Genomic DNA, 18,777 nt, shown 5'->3' on the forward strand with positions numbered 1-18,777 from the left:
TCTGTTGCCAAAAAACCCCAAATGTTTTTGTAGCATATTTTTAACTAGACAAATGGCACTCTAAAGTATTGCACTTTATTTAAAAAATTAAAACAGTAATAACATAATTAAACACAAAGTAAAGAATTAAAGAGTTCTTGCATTCTGATTCAAAGTTGAAAGTTGTTTTAAGATTTATAAGTACCACTATGTTGATGCCAGCTTCATTAACCCAGCTATGTTTTTTATTTCGGCAACGTTGTGTGGCTTGGTTATACACAAAGTGTAATTCACTTTGTTTACTTTTACAGTAAATAAAAAAAAAAAATAAAAAAAACAGCTTGAAGCACTAAGCCTTTTTTTTTAATTTTTTTTTTTAAGAATTGTTCACCATCTGCCAACCTGTTGCTTGTTGTATCTTGAAAAACTCCCGGTAAGTCAAGGTACCACAATACTCTGCATGAGTGTCAATTTGTTGAAAATGGAGATTTGACGTTGACATTTGTTCACTCACATTCATGACAACTCCTTTATCCAGCAGACTCTGTTTCTTTGCAGTCATGACAAAGTAGTGCGTGTTGTCCTTGTAGTACACAATGTTCTCCAGGTCGATCCCTGCGATAAAGACAGGCGTGTCGGACGCTTGTGAACGCATCCTTTTTCAAGCGGAAAAATAATCCGTGTCGTGTCCTTGAAGGCATCAGAGAGTTCCTCTCTCTCACCTGTTTCTTCTTTGAGGTCAAGAAAGAACTTCTGGTTGAAGATGAAGGCCACGCCGCTGATTTCCTCCACCTTGGCCTCCGCTGTCGTGTTCCTGTTGATGAAGTTGGCGGTGATGGCGATCGCCAGCTTGCCCCGAAAATCTTTTCTCTTGAAACCTGCCAAAGAAAGAAATCGAGAGAAGAGGGAAGAACGGGTGCGCAAACCAAACAAGACTTGGGTTCAAACCAAAAGGAAAAGTAGTCTTAAAGGCGAATCATAAGGTGGTTAGTTCAGGATCACATGTGGCTTACACAGCTTATAGAAACAAGAACAATAAGTGTGAGCCGGACCAATGATTAATATGGAGCAACAAAGCATGTCTTAGACTTATAGGCTAGATCAGGGGTTCTTAATAAAAAAAAAAAATAAATAAAATAAAAAAAAAAACAGTTTGCTCTCCGAGTACCAACATCATGACCAACATTCAAAGCCAGTAGCACAGAAGGGGCAAATTTTCATCAAAAATGAGACACGTGCTTTGAGATCAGAGTTTAGCGCATTCCGTAACTATGCCATGACCATTAAGCAGTTCTAGCAAAATGTAAAAAAATTTAATTAAAAAAAATAATAATCATCTCTGTCTCTGACAGTAATAACAGAATTATATAGGATGAAAAGAATTAAACAGCACATCATGATTTAATGCTGCAATCCAACTCATTGTGCTGCTCCTCCTGGTATGGCCGCATTGGCCATCAGGAGGCAGTATTGTATATTATAGTCATGAAGACACACACGAAGAACGGGCTCCTCCTACTACTCTTGTTACTCAGTAAATTGCTGTAATATTAGTCATTTTTCATAGCAGATGAAGATGATATGCCTGTGAGTATTGCTATAGTATCTGTCTACATGTGTTGCTCCACCATTTGTGTACCAATATCAATTGTACACTATCAATATATCAATATCAACATTATCGACGCTAACCGTTAACATGTCAATGACATTTGGCATTCAACTGAGAGTGGCATCAACCTCTCATTGAAGTCTCTTTTGTTTTAATTGTTGGAAATGTTATTTGTATTCAATTCAAATGATGGCCTATGTACCACTCCTTCACAAAGCTGAATGGTAATCTGTAATTCATATTTTGGACTGATCCTGTTAACCAATGCATATTGAAAGTGAACACACCCCTTTTAAATTATGTTTTCTTTTTTAAAAGTTGAATTGTACAGCCTGAATATCACATTCATTATATCAAAATTTTGTTCTAACCAGTCCACTAAAACACAAAAGTATCCTTCTTGGTGGATGTAATTAATAAGAGAATAGTCAAGTCATTAGCTTTGCAACGTAGACACCCGCTGAATCACATTTCAAAGGCTTTTGCACATACCACCGTTTTAGTCACGCACATGAAGGGGTGATATTTCTCAATGGCAAAAGTCATCTTAAAACTCATAGCATTTGAAAATTAAATGAACACCCCGTCTTCATTGAGAACTAAATCTGCAAAAAGCAGATCTGGATGTATTTTGGGATGCTTTGCCACATTTAGCCCACTAAAAAAAGCAGACCTGCTGCAGACTGACTCATTTCCCTTGGGCTGCTTCATAACCCAAGAACGAGCCAAAATTCATGTTTTTGACCTTTTTAGGAAAAAGACTCAGATGCGCATTGCTTGTTGGGTGACCACAGCAAGCAGCGAGTAGAGTCCAAAAAACAGTGATGCAAAATTCATGTGGGCTCCAGCGGCCATCAGCTGCTCCACTCAAGCCTGCCTCGATTCTATTTATGTATTCTGATCCTTTGTGCTTTGACGACGTGACCGCTACACACTTACACAAGCACACTGTTACACTTGTATGTTTCGAATAGGCTGTTTGCTGTTTTAAAGAGAAAATGTATTGACAGGCAATGAGAAAATAGGGATACGCAGTAGTGTATAAATATAATTGTTTTTATGTCTTTGGATTTGGACGATTTGTAAATCATCTTTCTTCACTGAAATAAATTTAAGCCTCTGCAAAAATTGCAACCGGTTTTTAATAAGGATAATATCACTATAATATTTTCCTTTGTAAAGCACAGTAATAACAATGAAATAATACAATGTCAAGAATTTAACAGTTGGTGCATCCTGATTAAGTCGTTGTATGAGACTTGGCCACCAGGGGCAGTATAATACAGTCATACAGACGCGAATGAAGAAGAGTACTTTTCAGGGGATATGGCCCCCGGGCCAGGAATTTGTCACCTGTGCTGTAACTGAATCAGTAAGATGCAGAAATAATTCTTTTTCATGGTGCTGTATATTAAACTAATTATTTGGATCAATATTTATTCAAATGTATATAAAGGCAATAATAATAAAATACGAATATAATACTAATAATAGGAGTAGCATACATTTCTAAATACGACACTGTGTATTGTTAATGAGTTTGGATAGGAGTATATTCTTATTTTTTTTAGGCAATCAAAATAAGCTACCAAAAGGACAAAAAAAAAAAAAAACGTATTCAGTGATCATCTGGAGTTTCATCGAGTTTGAAAACATATTTTGGTTGAACAAAGTATTCCAACCATGTGATTCCAGTGCTGGTGGGAAAAGAATATCTTTTTTGTTTTGACCTCATGTGGTAACTTTACAAGAGGCATTGTCCCCTTGTCTCTTTCAAGTAAACGTTCACCCCTGAGCCGTTGACACCGTTCATCCTTTTTCTTTGGCATCTTCTCACCTTCCAGCGTGTTCCTGCGCCCGTCGGCCCCCACCACCACGTCAAACTCAAAGTCAGCCACGGGGTGATCAGCAGGTCGGATTGCAGCTCTCCACCCCGGCCCTGAAAGCGAGAGACCACAGAAAGATCGGGAGGCAAGCGAGGGAAAACACGTTATATAAATATTCTTTTTTGTGCCTTATTCCTTCGGCGAAGACAGAAATGGCCACATGGTGTGATACGTGTCAGCTGATGGGGCTTCGGGGACGCTGCATATGAAATAAACCTTCAATTGAATGCAACTTTTGGACGCCATTGATGCATTCTACTCATGCCTCTTCCCGTTAGGATCTCAAGGAATGAGGCAAATACAGCTTGTCTAGCTTTTATCTGCGGATATTAAAAAGGAGTTTTGCATGAGTGGTTGCATGAGACTCTGACCCGCACTGAAACAACCTGGTATTTTGTTGCGTAATACGATATTCAGGGCCGCAGCAGAAGTACGTCTAAATTTAGGCGAGGCTCTTGTTGTTATCAGCGTATTGATAGAACAGCTGGAAGCGAGCGTTCAAGTCAAATTTGGGTGCGGCCAGTCAAGTTGTTCCTCCTGTTACCATCACACAAAGAAGCTGTGTGGGATGTACCTTCATTCTTTTGGTGCTCAGGAGGTTCCAGCATCTCGACAAACTCCACATTGATGTGAAACTCCACTGCAACGATGAGGGCCACCTTCAACAGCATCAGCTGCAGCTGCCTGATACCTGTTGGACACAGAACAGTACACCTGAGGAACACGGCCTACTTTGTTAGTGGATTATACTGGCGGCATGAAATTATCACGTGCTGTCACTGGCCCACAGATGAGATCCAATACCAGAGCTGTATCAAAAATGCTGGTTTCAGATAATAATGCTCAGGTATTTATTTAACAACTTTTATTGGGCGAGGACCCATATTTGGTCATTTAAGTACACGAGAAGGCAGTGAAAATCTGCAAAAAAGCCAAAAAATGTGGCAAATGTTTCAATGTTTTGCCGTTATATGTAAATATGTCATTACTGTATCTTTTTATAAAGGACAGAATTATAGAGTGCTATTTTAAACGCATTGCAACCGTTTTTGTTTTTTCTCCTCAGAAACTGAAACGGATTAATGGCATTTCTATTCATTTCAATGGGGAAAGATGATTTGGGATACTAGTCTTTTGCGTTAGGATTGTGTTCACGGAATGAATGCAACTCATGTTTCAAGGCACCACTATAGTTATGCTGACATCTATCTCGGAACCCTAATTATTATCTAAACGTACACACATTGGCTAAAATAATTGAACAACAAATTGCACTACAATATAAAAGCTGCGCTAACCTCCCTCACAAAAACTTGAGCGCGTTTCATTATGTCATCTTAGCGGAGCAGTGAAACTGTAGAACATACCACGCTGACTACCAAATAATTAAGTGCTTCACTCACTGATGTGATCTATGGCCCCGGCACAGAATTTGCCGTAAAACATTTTGGCCCCGAGGCCCCGCAGGTCATGGATGGTGAAGGGCCAAAGGTGCAGCACGTTGTTCCTGGAGAAGGAGTCCCTCTTTTCGATCACCACCACTTTGGCCCGCATCAAGGCGAGTTCGATGGCTGTGCGCAGGCCGCACGGACCTCCTCCGATGATGAGGCACTAGGAGGACAAGTTGTGATGAAGTAGGTGTCACGTTACTCACGCAAGAGCGCGAATTTTTCCTGCCGGGGTGACGTTCCGTTTATTTCCTACCAGGACGCTGAGTGTTAAAACACATGCGAAGATGATCAATTACTGTGCCGCACCGCTTAGAGGGGGGAAAAAAAAAAAAGGACAGTCAGGACTGTCTCAAGATGACATCAGCAAAAAAAACAAAACAAAAAAAAATAGCAGATTAGAAGTGGTTGCCAAAATGAACATCTGCCAAAATCTTGTATCAGCTTGAGCCATGACTACAGCCCACCATTAGCAGATGCGTTGCCCTGCTCGTGTGTCGGCCACAAAGCGCCTGATGAAGTCACCTCCAGTGCATCTGCCTTTGTCTAAAAACCGGGCCCGAACATGACATCAGCTTCTTGGATGATAGATGAAAGAAGTGACGCAAGTGTGCTGTACTCTTTCGGGAAAAATCTTTTTTCCTTCGTCTTTCCCTCTAAACGTTTAAACAACTGTATATGGTTCAACTGTATGTCTTTTTTTTTTTTTTTTCCCCTTTTGGCATATCATGCAGAGGGAAAATAAATGTTGATGGTTTTTCTAGCTACTGAAGGGATCCGCAGATTCAATGTGGACAAAAGTTTCGAGAAACCCGAGTATGTCTCTCTTTACATCGCAGCGCAAAAGACAAACGCATGCAGAATTAGATCGTCAAATCCTGGACCATTTTAACAATTGTGTCCGCACTTTGTCTTTGCTTCCGTAATGTATAGAGAGGAAATTAAAAGGCCTCAAAGAACCACCATACAATCCAGCCAGTGGGGATCGAAAACAAATGGCATTTTTCAATAAAAGTTGCTAATTTTGTCCACTGGAGGTCACATTTATGAGCACTTAAAATGATCACTTAGCACTTAAATGACATTCTGAAATTGCCTGCCACTCAGGATTTCACGCCTTGACATTGATGCACAAGATGCCAAGCAGGCTTACCTGGAATAAAATCCTCTGCGACATTTGCACTACAGTTCCGTGAAAATGAACACCTGGTGTAGAAATATTTTAAGACAGCCATTTCACAGAAGCATGTACAGGTACAATTTTTATCTTAGTTTATCATTGTGACACTTTTGCAATACAGCGGTACCTTGACTTTCGGGTTGAATTTTTTTTCCCGTGACCCGATTTTGTAGCCCAAATGGCTCATATTTCAAATCGGTATTCCCCATTTAAATGAACTGAAATCCCATTAATCCGTTCCAGCTCGCACACAAAAAAAGCTTTTTGGTTGTCGATGTTTTCTTTCATAAAGAAAGATCACACTGTATTGTCTAAAAAGATAATACAAGAGAATGTAAATAAATAAACTGGTTTTATAAAGTGTACTTAGTGTACACTGGAACAAGCCAAGTCACAACAATAACTGAAGTGCTGTATCTGTGACTGTAAGGGGCGTGGCTTTGTGTAATGTCAGGAACATGGCGAGTGTTTTCATTTTGTATTTGTGTGCGTGTGGAATTCATGATGGCCACGCCCACCCTTTTTGGCAGGAGCCATTTTCTGCTCCTGCTCCATGCGAGTGTTATCATTTTGCATTTGTGCGTTTGACTGTTTATCCTGCTTAAAAACGGCTGAAAGTGCATCGGCATACCTGCAATTCGCTCGTTGTCAAATTTTGTCTCGCAACACGAAGCCAAAAAAAAAAAATCAATAATAAAAAATGACCAAGTGATGGCTCGTAACTTGAAAAAGCAAGTCAAGGTACCGCTGTGCCTGGACATGGGTTTGTCTCCTGCTGCTCCTTGCTGAGAGAAAACAAATGCCAGGACCATTTGTGTGGATAGTAATTATCTTTGCGCCGGAGGTGATGACTCGGCTTTAGTCACCATGTTTTTCCATCTTGTTCCACAGGGGAATAAGGATGATGACACAATGTTTCACCGTGTGCAGCCAGAGGTTATCAGCATGACGTATTCTCAGGTGGCGCACACAGCGCTGTCAGCTGCCAGCTTGACAAAATATCTAACATCTAACAATCAATATAAAAGCCATTTGAGTGGGGAAAGTAATGGAAATGTCATTTGCGACTGATACACAGAAGAACACATTGTTTATTTAGTCCCGTTTCAACTGACTGGTGTATTTTCCCCCCCACACATAAGAGGCTTTTTCCTGCACATCTGCTGAGTCAGACACACTTCCTGTCGCACTTGCGACCTCACTGTCACAGAGGAAACCCTGTAACATATAACGTCCACTACCTCACTGGCGAACACGAGTAGTCAACCCGTTGAGCAGCTCAAGACGGATCGACTCCACCGACGGCCCAATGCAAACGTCAGTGCCAATTTGAATGAACATATCGCACGAGTACGCTACTTCTCGCCAAGCGTTTCAGCGCACCGGCGCGGTCCAGCCGTCAAAGCCGGATGACATCACATCCTCGACAGCAATCAAGTCAATGTGAACGCTGAGTGTTATCACGTGTTGTTATTAAAGTTGGCAGAAAACAAAGTCATAGACAATTTAGCTGTCATGTACAAGTAGTTTATTCTGGGGCTCATAACTTGAACTCAGAAGTCTAACATAACACTTGCACATGTTTCTTTTTTTGTAACCATTTTTTACATGAACTGTTGTCTTTTAGCAATTGCAGTCATATTATATAATATAATATTTATCCGGGTGTTGTGGTATGTGGTTCTTTGTGCAAATGTGCATCATAAGACCTTGCGCCAATAATCAGCATTTTTTAACTGTTTTTACCGTCGAGATCATAGGTGTCAAACTCAAGGCCCGGGGGCCAGATGCGGCCCGCCACATCATTTTACGTGGCCCGTGAAAGCAAATCATGCTCGTCAACTTCCGTGATTTTTGCTAAAATCTGTACCCACATTCCAAATTGTTATAATAATAAACAATAATGTTGAGATATTGCATTTTTCTGTTACCAAACCGTTCTTCGACAGTAAGTTCAACAATAAAGTTTGACACCCCTGGTCTAGATGCTCACTAAAGTCCCGATGTGCCCATTCATTCATTTTTACACTAGTTCACCTCAATGCATCACTAAAGTCTAGGGTGCTTCTGCCGTCAAAGCGGAAGCGGTCCGAGTTTGAACGGCGCCGTGTGCGAGACCCACCTCTGCCCCGTCAACACAAATAAATCAATAACAAATATCTGAAGCAATCAATCTAGCATCTTGGCGAGAGGATTTAAAAAATAAATAAATAAATAAAATAGAGACATTCATACATGCATAGAGAAAGTATGTCAAAGTCACGTTATTAAGATTGCCAAATGATCCTATAAAATTCATTCAATCCTTTGTGCATTTTGTTCTTGGACTCGCCTTGTGAAGTGTAATTTCTTTTTAGGATCACAAGTGGTAAACATGCATTTCATTACTGTCCAAAAAATAATGTATATGTCATGTGTGCATATGTCCATATTTTAGATCAATAGATAGATAAATAAATAGATGCAACTCTCTCCCTCTCTGCAACCTTTGATGGATTAACAGTTTCCAGTTGTTCTCTATAGCAACGTAATTACAATTGAATTAGTCACGCGTTGATTACCATGAGGTCACATGCCTATTTTAGACCTAACTGTGAAAACACAAGTTTTTCCAGATGTGCACACATTTTTTGTACCGTAATGAGCCTTTGCATGAAACATCTACAGCCCTGTATATCGGGGGGGGGGGGGGGGATGAAAGGACGGTATGCATCGAAAAAGCCACCATCATAACTGTAATAGACGCAAGACAAAAAACTGTGAAGAATCTTACCTTGGTGGCCACACAGGCGTCACCTTTCTTGTACTCCTTGTGGGACATCCTCTTGTCCAGCTTGCTCCAAAGCGCTTTGGCTTTCCAGGAGGTGACCTTGGCCTTCAGACATTCGTAGAAGGTGCCGTGGTCGGCGGGGTCGAGGTCCAACTGTCCACACAGGATGTTGAAAGCCTGCAGCGTTCCCTTACAGGTGGAAGCCTGGACGAAGTCCTCGAAGAGCTTCCCGGCGTCGCTTTCCCTCTCGTCCTCAGTCTCTCCCATCTCTCCAGACGGCGGTGGACGTTTCGGTGCGCCGAGTCTCGTGCTTCTTGCGAGCGCTCTGCCAGATGTGGCTACACCCTCTGCTTGGCCTGCGCCGTCATGCCCAGTCTGAGGAGGAAAGACACACAGTCTGATGTCATCTGGTGGCCGACAATCCAGAGACGCCTTCATTGCATCGCTGCAGTGGTGACCATATTTGGGTTTTCTAAAGAGAACACTTTGCGGTTACAAAACCGCAAATGTTTCAGGGCCAAATATTACCCCCCAAAAAAGAAGCCCAATTTTCTAGGTGACCTGGAGCCTATCCCACCAAATGTTCGACAAAAGGCGGGATACATCCTGGACCTGTCGCCAGCTAATTAGAGGGTACATATAGCCTAACAGTCATTCACATGCACATTCACGTCTTAGGACAATTTAGTCTTAAATGAAACCAACATGAAGGTTTTTGGAATGTGGGAGGAAGCCAGAGAACCCGGAGAAAACCCACGCAAACGGGAGGAGGACGGAAACTCCACACAGGAATGTTGGAGCCCGGATTCGAACCCCCAACCTCAAACCTGTGAGGCAGACTTCCACCTCATCTGCCACGCCGCTCTAATATTATATTAAAATTTTTCTTTACTTTTGTAGTGTCCACCGGTGTTTTGAAAAATGCCTGCGGCTGTGTATGTAAAATGTATCATCACAAAGTGGTAAAAACATGAATTTTTAGTCCTACTACAGAAGATGTCTCTTGGGACAAATGAAGTAAAGAGAAAACAAACAAAAAAAGATTTGCATTTATTTTTTCAATGATGAGCACATAGCTGAAATTTGAGACCTCTGACTTATTTTTATTTATTTGATCAGTCAAGAGGTATTTTGCACTTCCTGAAAAGGTCACATTGTATATTGGAAGTGGATTTATGGTTAAAACGCACAGACACGCTACGCTGTTTCGTCAGATCAGTGCAGACTTGCACAACCACAATATCTTATTTTGACTTTGCCTCGTGGAAAAAAAACAAACAAAAACAAAACTTGACATTTTTTTAAAAATAATCAAGAATTGTATGTTCATTCTGAAGTGATGTGAAGAAGAAAAAAAACTGGTATAAAAGCGTGTTCCTCCAACACGTGCATTTGAAAATGTTCAACTCAGTTTTGTGCTCGCAGCAGTCGTTTTGAACCCCCTGCCAAAAAAGGTGGAACTTCCAAAAAAGGTGGCGACAACAACTTCTGTGAAGTGGAAAGCCTTTGATATTCCAACGTCCTGTGGAGCCGCACGGGCCCGGCCGTGCGGGACACCGACACCCGCTCCCCTCCCAAACTAATCCCCTCTAACTGTCCCACCCCGCCCTGGGCCTCAGGTGGCGGGCCAATGAAACTGCTTATGGAGCGTTTTTTAAGCCAGACACCAGCGTACGCATCCAGCAAACCTGAGCCGCCACATTCAAAGACAAAGCCTGCTTCATGTGATTACACCATTGTCCTCCTGGACCTCCCCTGCTGCCAAACAAGACCTTTCACCTCTCAGAGCAGACATTCAAACGCAGCCAGAGCACATTCCTCCACCACGTGCCTCAACCGGCTCTGATCTGCTCCATCAGCAGGAGCGCAAACCCCCCCCCACCCCCTATTACTCAAGTTCTGCTCAAATGCTAAATGTGAGAAGGGTTGCACAGGGGTGGAAATTTTAAGGTACATTTCCAAAACGTCGCCGGTAAAATCAGTATAATACAGACACAGATATTCGTGCGACTGATCACAACTAAGATGAGCACGCTGCAGTAATAATAGTTGTTAAAGAATAGACTTTTTGTTGCTTGACTACAATAATATTATGAAAGGATCTCCTTCAACCACCGGCCTATTACATGACCACTGCCCAGACATCTCCAAGATGCATGATGAATGATGCAGGTGCGTTCAAGTTTGTAGGAAAAAGTGCATACTATGCGGTGGACATAACATCCCTCACATTGAAGTCAGAGAGTAATTCAGAAAATGACAAGCAAGAAAAGGAACATTCGTGAGCAAATGTGAGCTCTCAACTTACCATATTAATAATTGATTTATTCCTCATTATTACCAAAGCTCATAAATCTCTTGGCTGTTGTTGAATGTTCATAAAACGTCCTGTTGACAGCACTCAGTCTGCGTTTGTTATTCAGTTCAAAAATGAAAAAGAGTGGAACCATATGCACAGAATGCTAATGAAACGCTACCACTTCCAAGTCGAAGCTCTCGCTAACTCGAGATGGTCTCAACTCGAGTAGCGTGGATGTGACCATCGCACGCTCACAGAATGGAAAAGTCACTTGCGGGCAGACGCGGCGAGGCCGCAGCGCGGCTGTAAAAATACGACTTAATGACAGACGAAGCGGAGAGAATACACAGGCCGACATACCGCGTACATCACAGCCGGAGCGTGGAATATCTCCCAGCGTCGGACAGTTTCCATCGGGTGACACGTTTCTGATCTCAATCGGAGTCCATCGCCGTAATGGATTTGAGTTACCCTAAAACCGGCCTCGACATTCGCTTGTGTCTTAACAATGCATGCTTGTTGACAATAAAAAAAACTGCCGCGCTCTATAACAACACCAACACCTCCAATCTCGTCACATTCATTTGACTGAGTTCAAAATTCCGGGGGTTGACATAATTTTTTCCGCCTTTCACTGTGAGTGTTTACAGAATGTGGCCAATAAAAATAAACATGCTTTTATTGGCCGCAGTTAAAGCAGACTGTTTGTGTCTGTGTTGTGACTTGGATGAACATCAATTCGCATTTTATGGACCAATTTATGCAGAAATCCAGCTCATTCCAAAGGGTTCGCATACATTTGATTGCATTTGTACACTAACTGACTGCAAAATTAATATATAATATAAGATGTAATATATTTACAGTTTTGGGTATTATGCAGTGCAGTTCTACACCACTTAAAACTGCACCCACAATAATAACCATATTAAAATAACACTTCCCTGACAGTCATTATCCAGTAGTTATCATAGTCTTGCATTGTGTAATCCATCTAATGACCGGACACTGTAAAACTTCCAATTTGTATTGTTGTCAATGTACCTGAATAGCGCAATATCACAACCGAAATGCAAGTACAGTATTAGCCGTTTCACAGAGTGGCCGCGCAGGCACGTCCACACACAAAAGACATCCGCTTGCAATGCGCTGGAATGTTAAGAATGCACCTGTTGCACCTGGACTGCTGTGCAGAAGGAATACAGAGTAAACATATAGACTCAACATGCATGCATGCATGCACACACACTTGCACGCGTGTGTGCAGTGTGCACTGTGTTGTGACACATTCCATAAAAAACAACATTTGTAAGAATGAGAACATGTATTGTGTTCAATCAGAGAAGCAGACAAATATTATAATAAAACATCCGGCAGGCTGGGTTACAAAAGGTTCAAAAAAAAAGTTAAAATGTTGACAGATATTCTTGTACTATTTTCTAATTTAATAAAAATGCAAAAAAAAATTCAATGTCACAAGATCACATTTTTTAATTATTTAAAGTTATATTTATTTTTTTCATACTATTTAAAAGAAAATGTACAAGATATTGCACTACTTTTTTTATTTACCATTTGTTTTAAGTTTGTTACTGGCTATGTTAGTTCCCCAAATAAAAAATAAATGAAAAAAAGTTTTTTTTTTTTAAATGTTAAAAGTTGAATGTGACAAATTCCCACCAATACTAATAACTTCTTGCTTTGTGACTGATTTTTTAGATTTTTTTTTTTTTGTAATTATTTTTTTTTTTAGCATTTTAGCATGTGTCCGAAACACAAAATGACGTAACCCTCGTCTTCCTTCCAGTTTACTGTATAGCCATCCGTGGAAAACGTTCGGACACCCCTCTAGGTCGTTCAAGATCTCCTAACAGCAACATGCAATATGCGCTACGGCATCATCTATTATCAATAATAATTTGTTTGATACATTTTTGTTTAATATTGACAATATGTCCCCCCACCAAGACTTCCAGTTTAATAACACAGCAGCTAAAACAAATATTCATGTGGATGTACTGTACTCTTCTTTAACAGGCTTATTGGAAAACAAAAGGTCCACTCCCCACCAGGAAATAAGACCTGGTGCACTGTAGCCCAAAACAGGACTCAGTTATGTAATACTTATACTTCTTTATCCTTCCGGATAACTTTTGGCAGCATTCAAACATTAAAAGGCAATTTGAACTGGAACGCTGAGCCTATAGAATAACAAAAAGTACAATTGCAGAATAAAATAGTGGACACAATATAGTGGTAGTATTAGACAATGAGGGCGAGAAAAGAGGTCATCAAAATTGACCCGACACCTCCTAAATGAAGACCTTCAACAGAAACCTCGACTCCAAGAAACCACAGGAGAAGACAGAGACGTGATCATCAAGTGAGCAAGCAGTGACGCAGTCACCGTGAGAATACAATAGGAAGCTGACGGCACAAAGGAAAACATTGGGAGTGCTGGGAAAAGCACACAGACACACGCGCGCACGCGCGCGCACGCACAGTGCAGCCAGCCAGCCACCACACGTAATTACAGCCCGGGCCTTAGAAAACCAGGAAGGAACCATCCGTTCGGCCTGATAAGCAACCACGCTGCCAAAACGGGCTGCGTCCATCAAAATGAAGGTCACAGAAGGTAGGAAGATTATCTCAGCTCTGATATCAAGCCTGGAAAAGTGTCTGGAAAACTACAGTAGATGTCTTATGGATACAGTATGTTTTCCATTAATGAATGAAGCACTAATCCGGTTTCAGGGGGTCTTTGGTTTACACCGGTCCTGTTATGTGCCATTAATCCGTTACATAATAACAAATAACATTTTTTTGAAGGTGGCTGTAGGTGAATGTTGCTGTTGCCATTCCCCTTGGTAAGTGTCACTCTCACATCAGAGGAACGGACTTCGCAGTTAAATTGACAACAAAGTCTGTTCCTTTTCTTTATGTTATTTCTACAATCCTCGAATAGGGTTCATTGGTAATTTGGGCTGGTTTTTTTTTTTTTTTTGTTATTATTGGATGCGCCGTCTGACGGCACAGCAATGCTACTCAAGTCAACTGTATCGTTGAAATGTTGTCCAATAAAGATCGTTTTAAAAAAAAAAACAACAAAGCATTTAAACTCGAGGCGCAGCGCCGCAATGGTAAACGGCAATTTTGACGCTCCCTTGCGTTTTGAACGGCATAAACAACGCATTCGAAATGCGGTGTAAAAAGATGGAGGGATCCCCTTTTCAGGATCATCAGGCTTCGATGGCCGTCGGTGCGCAAATATCCGTTGCAGGAAAATAAAAACAAATTCAAGGTCTGGTGGGAATCTTTCATGCGACCTTCTATAGCAATAAAGGGGTCAACGGTGTTGATGTTTGCCAAGAATAGACCATTTTGTCAGTCAACAATGAGTTGAGGCAGGCTCAGAATAGACAAGTATTATTGGGTTGCAACACATGACCTGTAAACGATATCATCGACAAGACAGCCTGTAAACAAGACACAAACATTGGACACACTTCATCTTGTTGGCAGGCAAGTGTTGAACTCGAGTAAACAATATCACGTATTATATCATTGTCTCTATTTCATATTGTACATCACTTTAGTGTCTATAAAAGAAAACATTATTTTTGCTATCAATTATGTAATTTCATTTACGAAAATACATGTTTATAGAATATTTCATTATTTCTGCTAGCCTAAAAAAAAAAAAAAAAAAAAAAAAGTAAAGTTTAAGTAAAAATAAATGATTGAAATAATGTGGTTGCACAAGTGTGCACACCCTCTTATAACTGTGACGTGGCTGTGTTCAGAATTAATCAATCACATTCAAACGAACACCTGAACTTTGAGGTTGATTAGAGGGACTTAAAATGGTGGCAGGTGTTTCCTGACTCCCGTTTAACATGAGTTTGAATATGATTGGTAAATTATGAACACAGCAAGAAACATTATTTTTTTTTTTTTTTTGTATCAAACTTGAATTTTCTTCTTTCACAAATACCTGACATATGAACAGGGGTGTGTAGACTTTTTATGTGTAGACTGTGTATCCGACAGGTGCCACAAGATGATCTGCTGTATTCTACAGCGGTGATCGTAACTTGCACAATTAGACGACAACATTAGGCAGCATTTTGTCAGCCTCGTCGCACACGAGTCCATTTTGGTGACATTGAGCGAGGAAGGAAACATTGCAGGGCGGAAGGACAACATTTGCCGACACCTCCCAGGCAGTAACGAGCACAAGCTCTCGCTCGCGCCGACTTTTTGGGACCACATGAAACAGCGTGACCGCAGTCGTCCGCTTCGCCCACAGCGTGACGGGTGTGTCTTTAATACTCAAATTTTACGATTCATTTACTCGTCAATCCTGCTGCTTGATTCATGCAAGTCGGTGTCTTTGCAGTTTTGTTCGCCTGCTTGTCATTTTCATTCACACATGCGGATAAAAAGATAAAAAAGCTGTGAAGCCTGTATAGTCACGGTAAAATACACAAGGCTGGCATAACAATCTGCAGCAGAAGTGGCTCCGAGTAAAGGTTTCACTTGCACATTCCATCAGCACTTTGGGGGGGGGGGGCACTACTGTAATGTAAATGTCAGCTGAATTGTGTTGCTACAGCAGCTTCTAGTTCAACCAGATCTCCTCCTAGAAAAGATTTTGCATACATTACTTCTGCTCCGGGCAAGTAGTGCACTGAAAAGAGGAAAAGATGTAAATCAGAGTAAAAACAGTAATCAAGAAGCATGTGGTCATTTGGCAGAAATAAATACCATTAAAATAATAGCAGACGGGCTATTATAACAAAATCTGATGGGTCCTAACTTTCTTTTGAATGACTGAAGGGAATTCCATAAATTTTGTGGTAGCAGCTGAGTGGTTATGAACAGAGGAAGTGATCATCTCCAAGAGTAAATTATACAGGCAGTTGGACAATGTTTAGATGGCAGCACTTCTGCTGTGGAATGAATTTTAAAAAAAATAAAGAAAAAAAAGAGGTCAATGCAAGTCTTTGCAGTAAACACTAAAAAAGTATTTGAGAAAGCGATAGGTTGCTCAAGACACAACTCCTTATCTTGCACGACATGTGAATCCTTCCAGACAGCAAATGTGGAGGAGGTGCGTTAGTCATACTGCACAGCCAATGCAGAGTTATGTTGAAGAAAAAAACAAAAGTCATATTTCGGTCCTGGCCTGATCAAAGATTCAAGCACGGGTGGAGGTGGAAACTAGCACGCTGAATTTTAGGGCAGTGCCCGAGACCAGATGGTTTTGTATATTCAACACTGAGCAGCACTGTTGTGCTGATTTATTGCAAAATGAGCATGTATCAATAAAGTTGCCACATGATCCCTGTCATGTTGTTTTAGGAGCAGTCACAGCAAACCGTTATAATGCGCTACGGCACCTAATCTCATACGACTTTGGCATTTATGCTATTAATTGGCTTGATTGAAAATAAAAAAAAACTGATGTTAGTAAACATCTTATTTAAGAATTTTGTTTGTCAGGATATGTCAGGACAAGGTCGACTAGAACAACTGCACTTGATTTGAGGTTAATCATAACTACTTTACATAGTGGCAAGTGTGTGCAGACTTCCATTTAACATGTGTTTTAATGAGATAAACATTGTATTAAATTATTGGTTTATTAATAGCCAGGAAATGTCAGGAAAAGTTGAAGTTTATTTGGTGATTTAAAAACTAATAATAATAATTTTTGTGGCGATTGTCTGTCGGGTCTTAGGTCAAAGTTCACTCGAAAGGGGTAAATAAAATAAAATGGACTTATTTTCAAATGTTCATTGGTAATCATCGCGTCATTTGACAAGACAACGTGATCTTTGGTTGCCGCGAGGGAGTTTTGCGAGCACAGTAGCTGGATTTAACCTGCAGTCTCGCTTAGAAAACATTAACAAGCCGACTTGTCACTCGGGAAGCCTTTTGTGGGCGAGCAGACAGAGTAGCATGGCGACACCGCACTTTTCTTTGGAGACTAGTGTGCAGATGCCGACACCACCCAAGGACAGCGTGAGAGGAGCTGCTGCTGAGCAAAAGTCACTAGTCAAGTCATTTGTAAAGGGAGGTGCACTAGTAGAATGATTGTATCTTACTAGTAATGCCCCCCCCCCCACTACTGTATGACATTTGTGCACTAGTTGACAACTGCGTGCTAGGCGTACTACTAACACCATGATAAAATTCTACTCGTTGACATCTAACGCTGTACTAGTATGCTCTAGTACAGACCATTAAGCATACTAGTTGAATGACTACAGCACACTAGTAGAATGTAGAGGTGAAACGATTAATCGACAAATCATACATGATCAACTTAATCTATAACGATTTTTTTTTATAATCGATTAATCGTTTAAAGCCACCGTTTAGCTGCAAATTGGCTAAATCCTCGGATTATCAGCCTCTCCATAGTAAATATTCTCCGATTTCTGTAGTCCTCCATGAAAGCAGACTGATGAAAGAATTATCAACATTTTTGTAGCACACGGTTGTCAATCCATGCATAGTTTTACCGCACTAGTAACATGTACCTGTCCTACTAGTAAAGGACAAAGAGCGTACTAGTACATGGACCTCAAACTGGATGTCAAGTATGTAGAATAAATGCTCAAATGGCTTTCCATAGATTTGAACCAAAATGCTTGAAAAGCAGGTGATGATGAGCAAATGAGAGGTTGTCCTTCCATTTTTCTACGAAGCAGAAGAAAAGCTACTTCAAAGTGACGGATGGCACACAAACACCTCAGCAGACAAAAAAATAATAAATGCCAATTTGCATTAAGTGGAGAAGCACCGATAGTCTGACCCACCCACAGAGCGACAATGAAGCAGTCCAACGGCCTCACCTCGCAGTGGCCGCAGTGGGGATGTTTTCACGACCTGCCGCTTCTGATGCCGCCTTAAGAAAAGTTCGACAACAACAACAACAAAAAAAAAAAAAAAAAAAAAAAAAAGGGTTCAGGCGTCTCAGCCTCAGAGGAGCCACTGACGTGAAGAGAATTCACTCACATGTCGACGAGTTAAAAAAAAAAAAAAAAAAAGCAACTTCCCTCGTCAGCCGGTGTGGTGCGAGGGCGGTGCTCGGACGTGGACACATCCCACAGCTGCCATCTCTGGCCCGGATAGCTCAGCTGTCACTCCAGGGGAGAGCCGGATCTCTCCAACTTCTCTTCCCTTTTCACAAACACGCCTTTCTCTTAAATTCAATCGCACTTCTATATAGATATATATGTATTATTTTTGACAACAAAGTAACCACATTAGTTTTACGCTCTTTGAAGTACAAGAGCGGGGAGAGTTTACGAATTCATGCGCACCTGACTGGTCTTTGAACGCATCCTCCAACTCGTTCAAATCAGAGCAGGTGGCGAGACGAATGATGTTGGGACAGATTTGAGTGCGACGCGTGGCGTCAGCTCGCTTTTATCGACACTTTCGACGATATGTGACACATTCCAAACGTGTCAGCCGAAGAATGGCCTCCGGCAGGACGCGGAAGAAAGCAGCGCAGTCCCACTCGATCTCACCATCGAGCAGCCACGTGTGGGGAACCGCAGCATTTGCATTTTTGGGAATAGTGCCACCT

General features: G+C 41.2%; 1 protein-coding gene across 20 annotated transcripts in view; it reads right to left on the reverse strand.

Annotated features, from left to right (window-relative positions):
* The window catches only part of mical2a (microtubule associated monooxygenase, calponin and LIM domain containing 2a), a 44,888-nt gene extending 26,157 nt beyond the window's left edge, over positions 1-18,731 (reverse strand). For 4 of the 20 annotated variants that reach the window (XM_061753952.1, XM_061753812.1, XM_061753831.1 and 1 more), the window contains exons 1-7: positions 11,535-11,656; positions 8,879-9,250; positions 4,881-5,088; positions 4,052-4,168; positions 3,429-3,530; positions 702-857; positions 494-594 (exon numbers count right to left, since the gene is read on the reverse strand). In XM_061753952.1, coding sequence (XP_061609936.1) covers positions 494-594; positions 702-857; positions 3,429-3,530; positions 4,052-4,168; positions 4,881-5,088; positions 8,879-9,250; positions 11,535-11,588 — 1,110 coding nt within the window. In that variant the 5' untranslated portion in view covers positions 11,589-11,656. The other 16 variants (XM_061753909.1, XM_061753935.1, XM_061753927.1 and 13 more) reach the window with 12 other exon arrangements.
* Between the last annotated feature and the right edge of the window lie 46 nt (positions 18,732-18,777).

This window comes from Phyllopteryx taeniolatus, chromosome 2 (genome assembly GCF_024500385.1).
Source record: "Phyllopteryx taeniolatus isolate TA_2022b chromosome 2, UOR_Ptae_1.2, whole genome shotgun sequence".
NCBI lineage: Eukaryota > Metazoa > Chordata > Actinopteri > Syngnathiformes > Syngnathidae > Phyllopteryx > Phyllopteryx taeniolatus.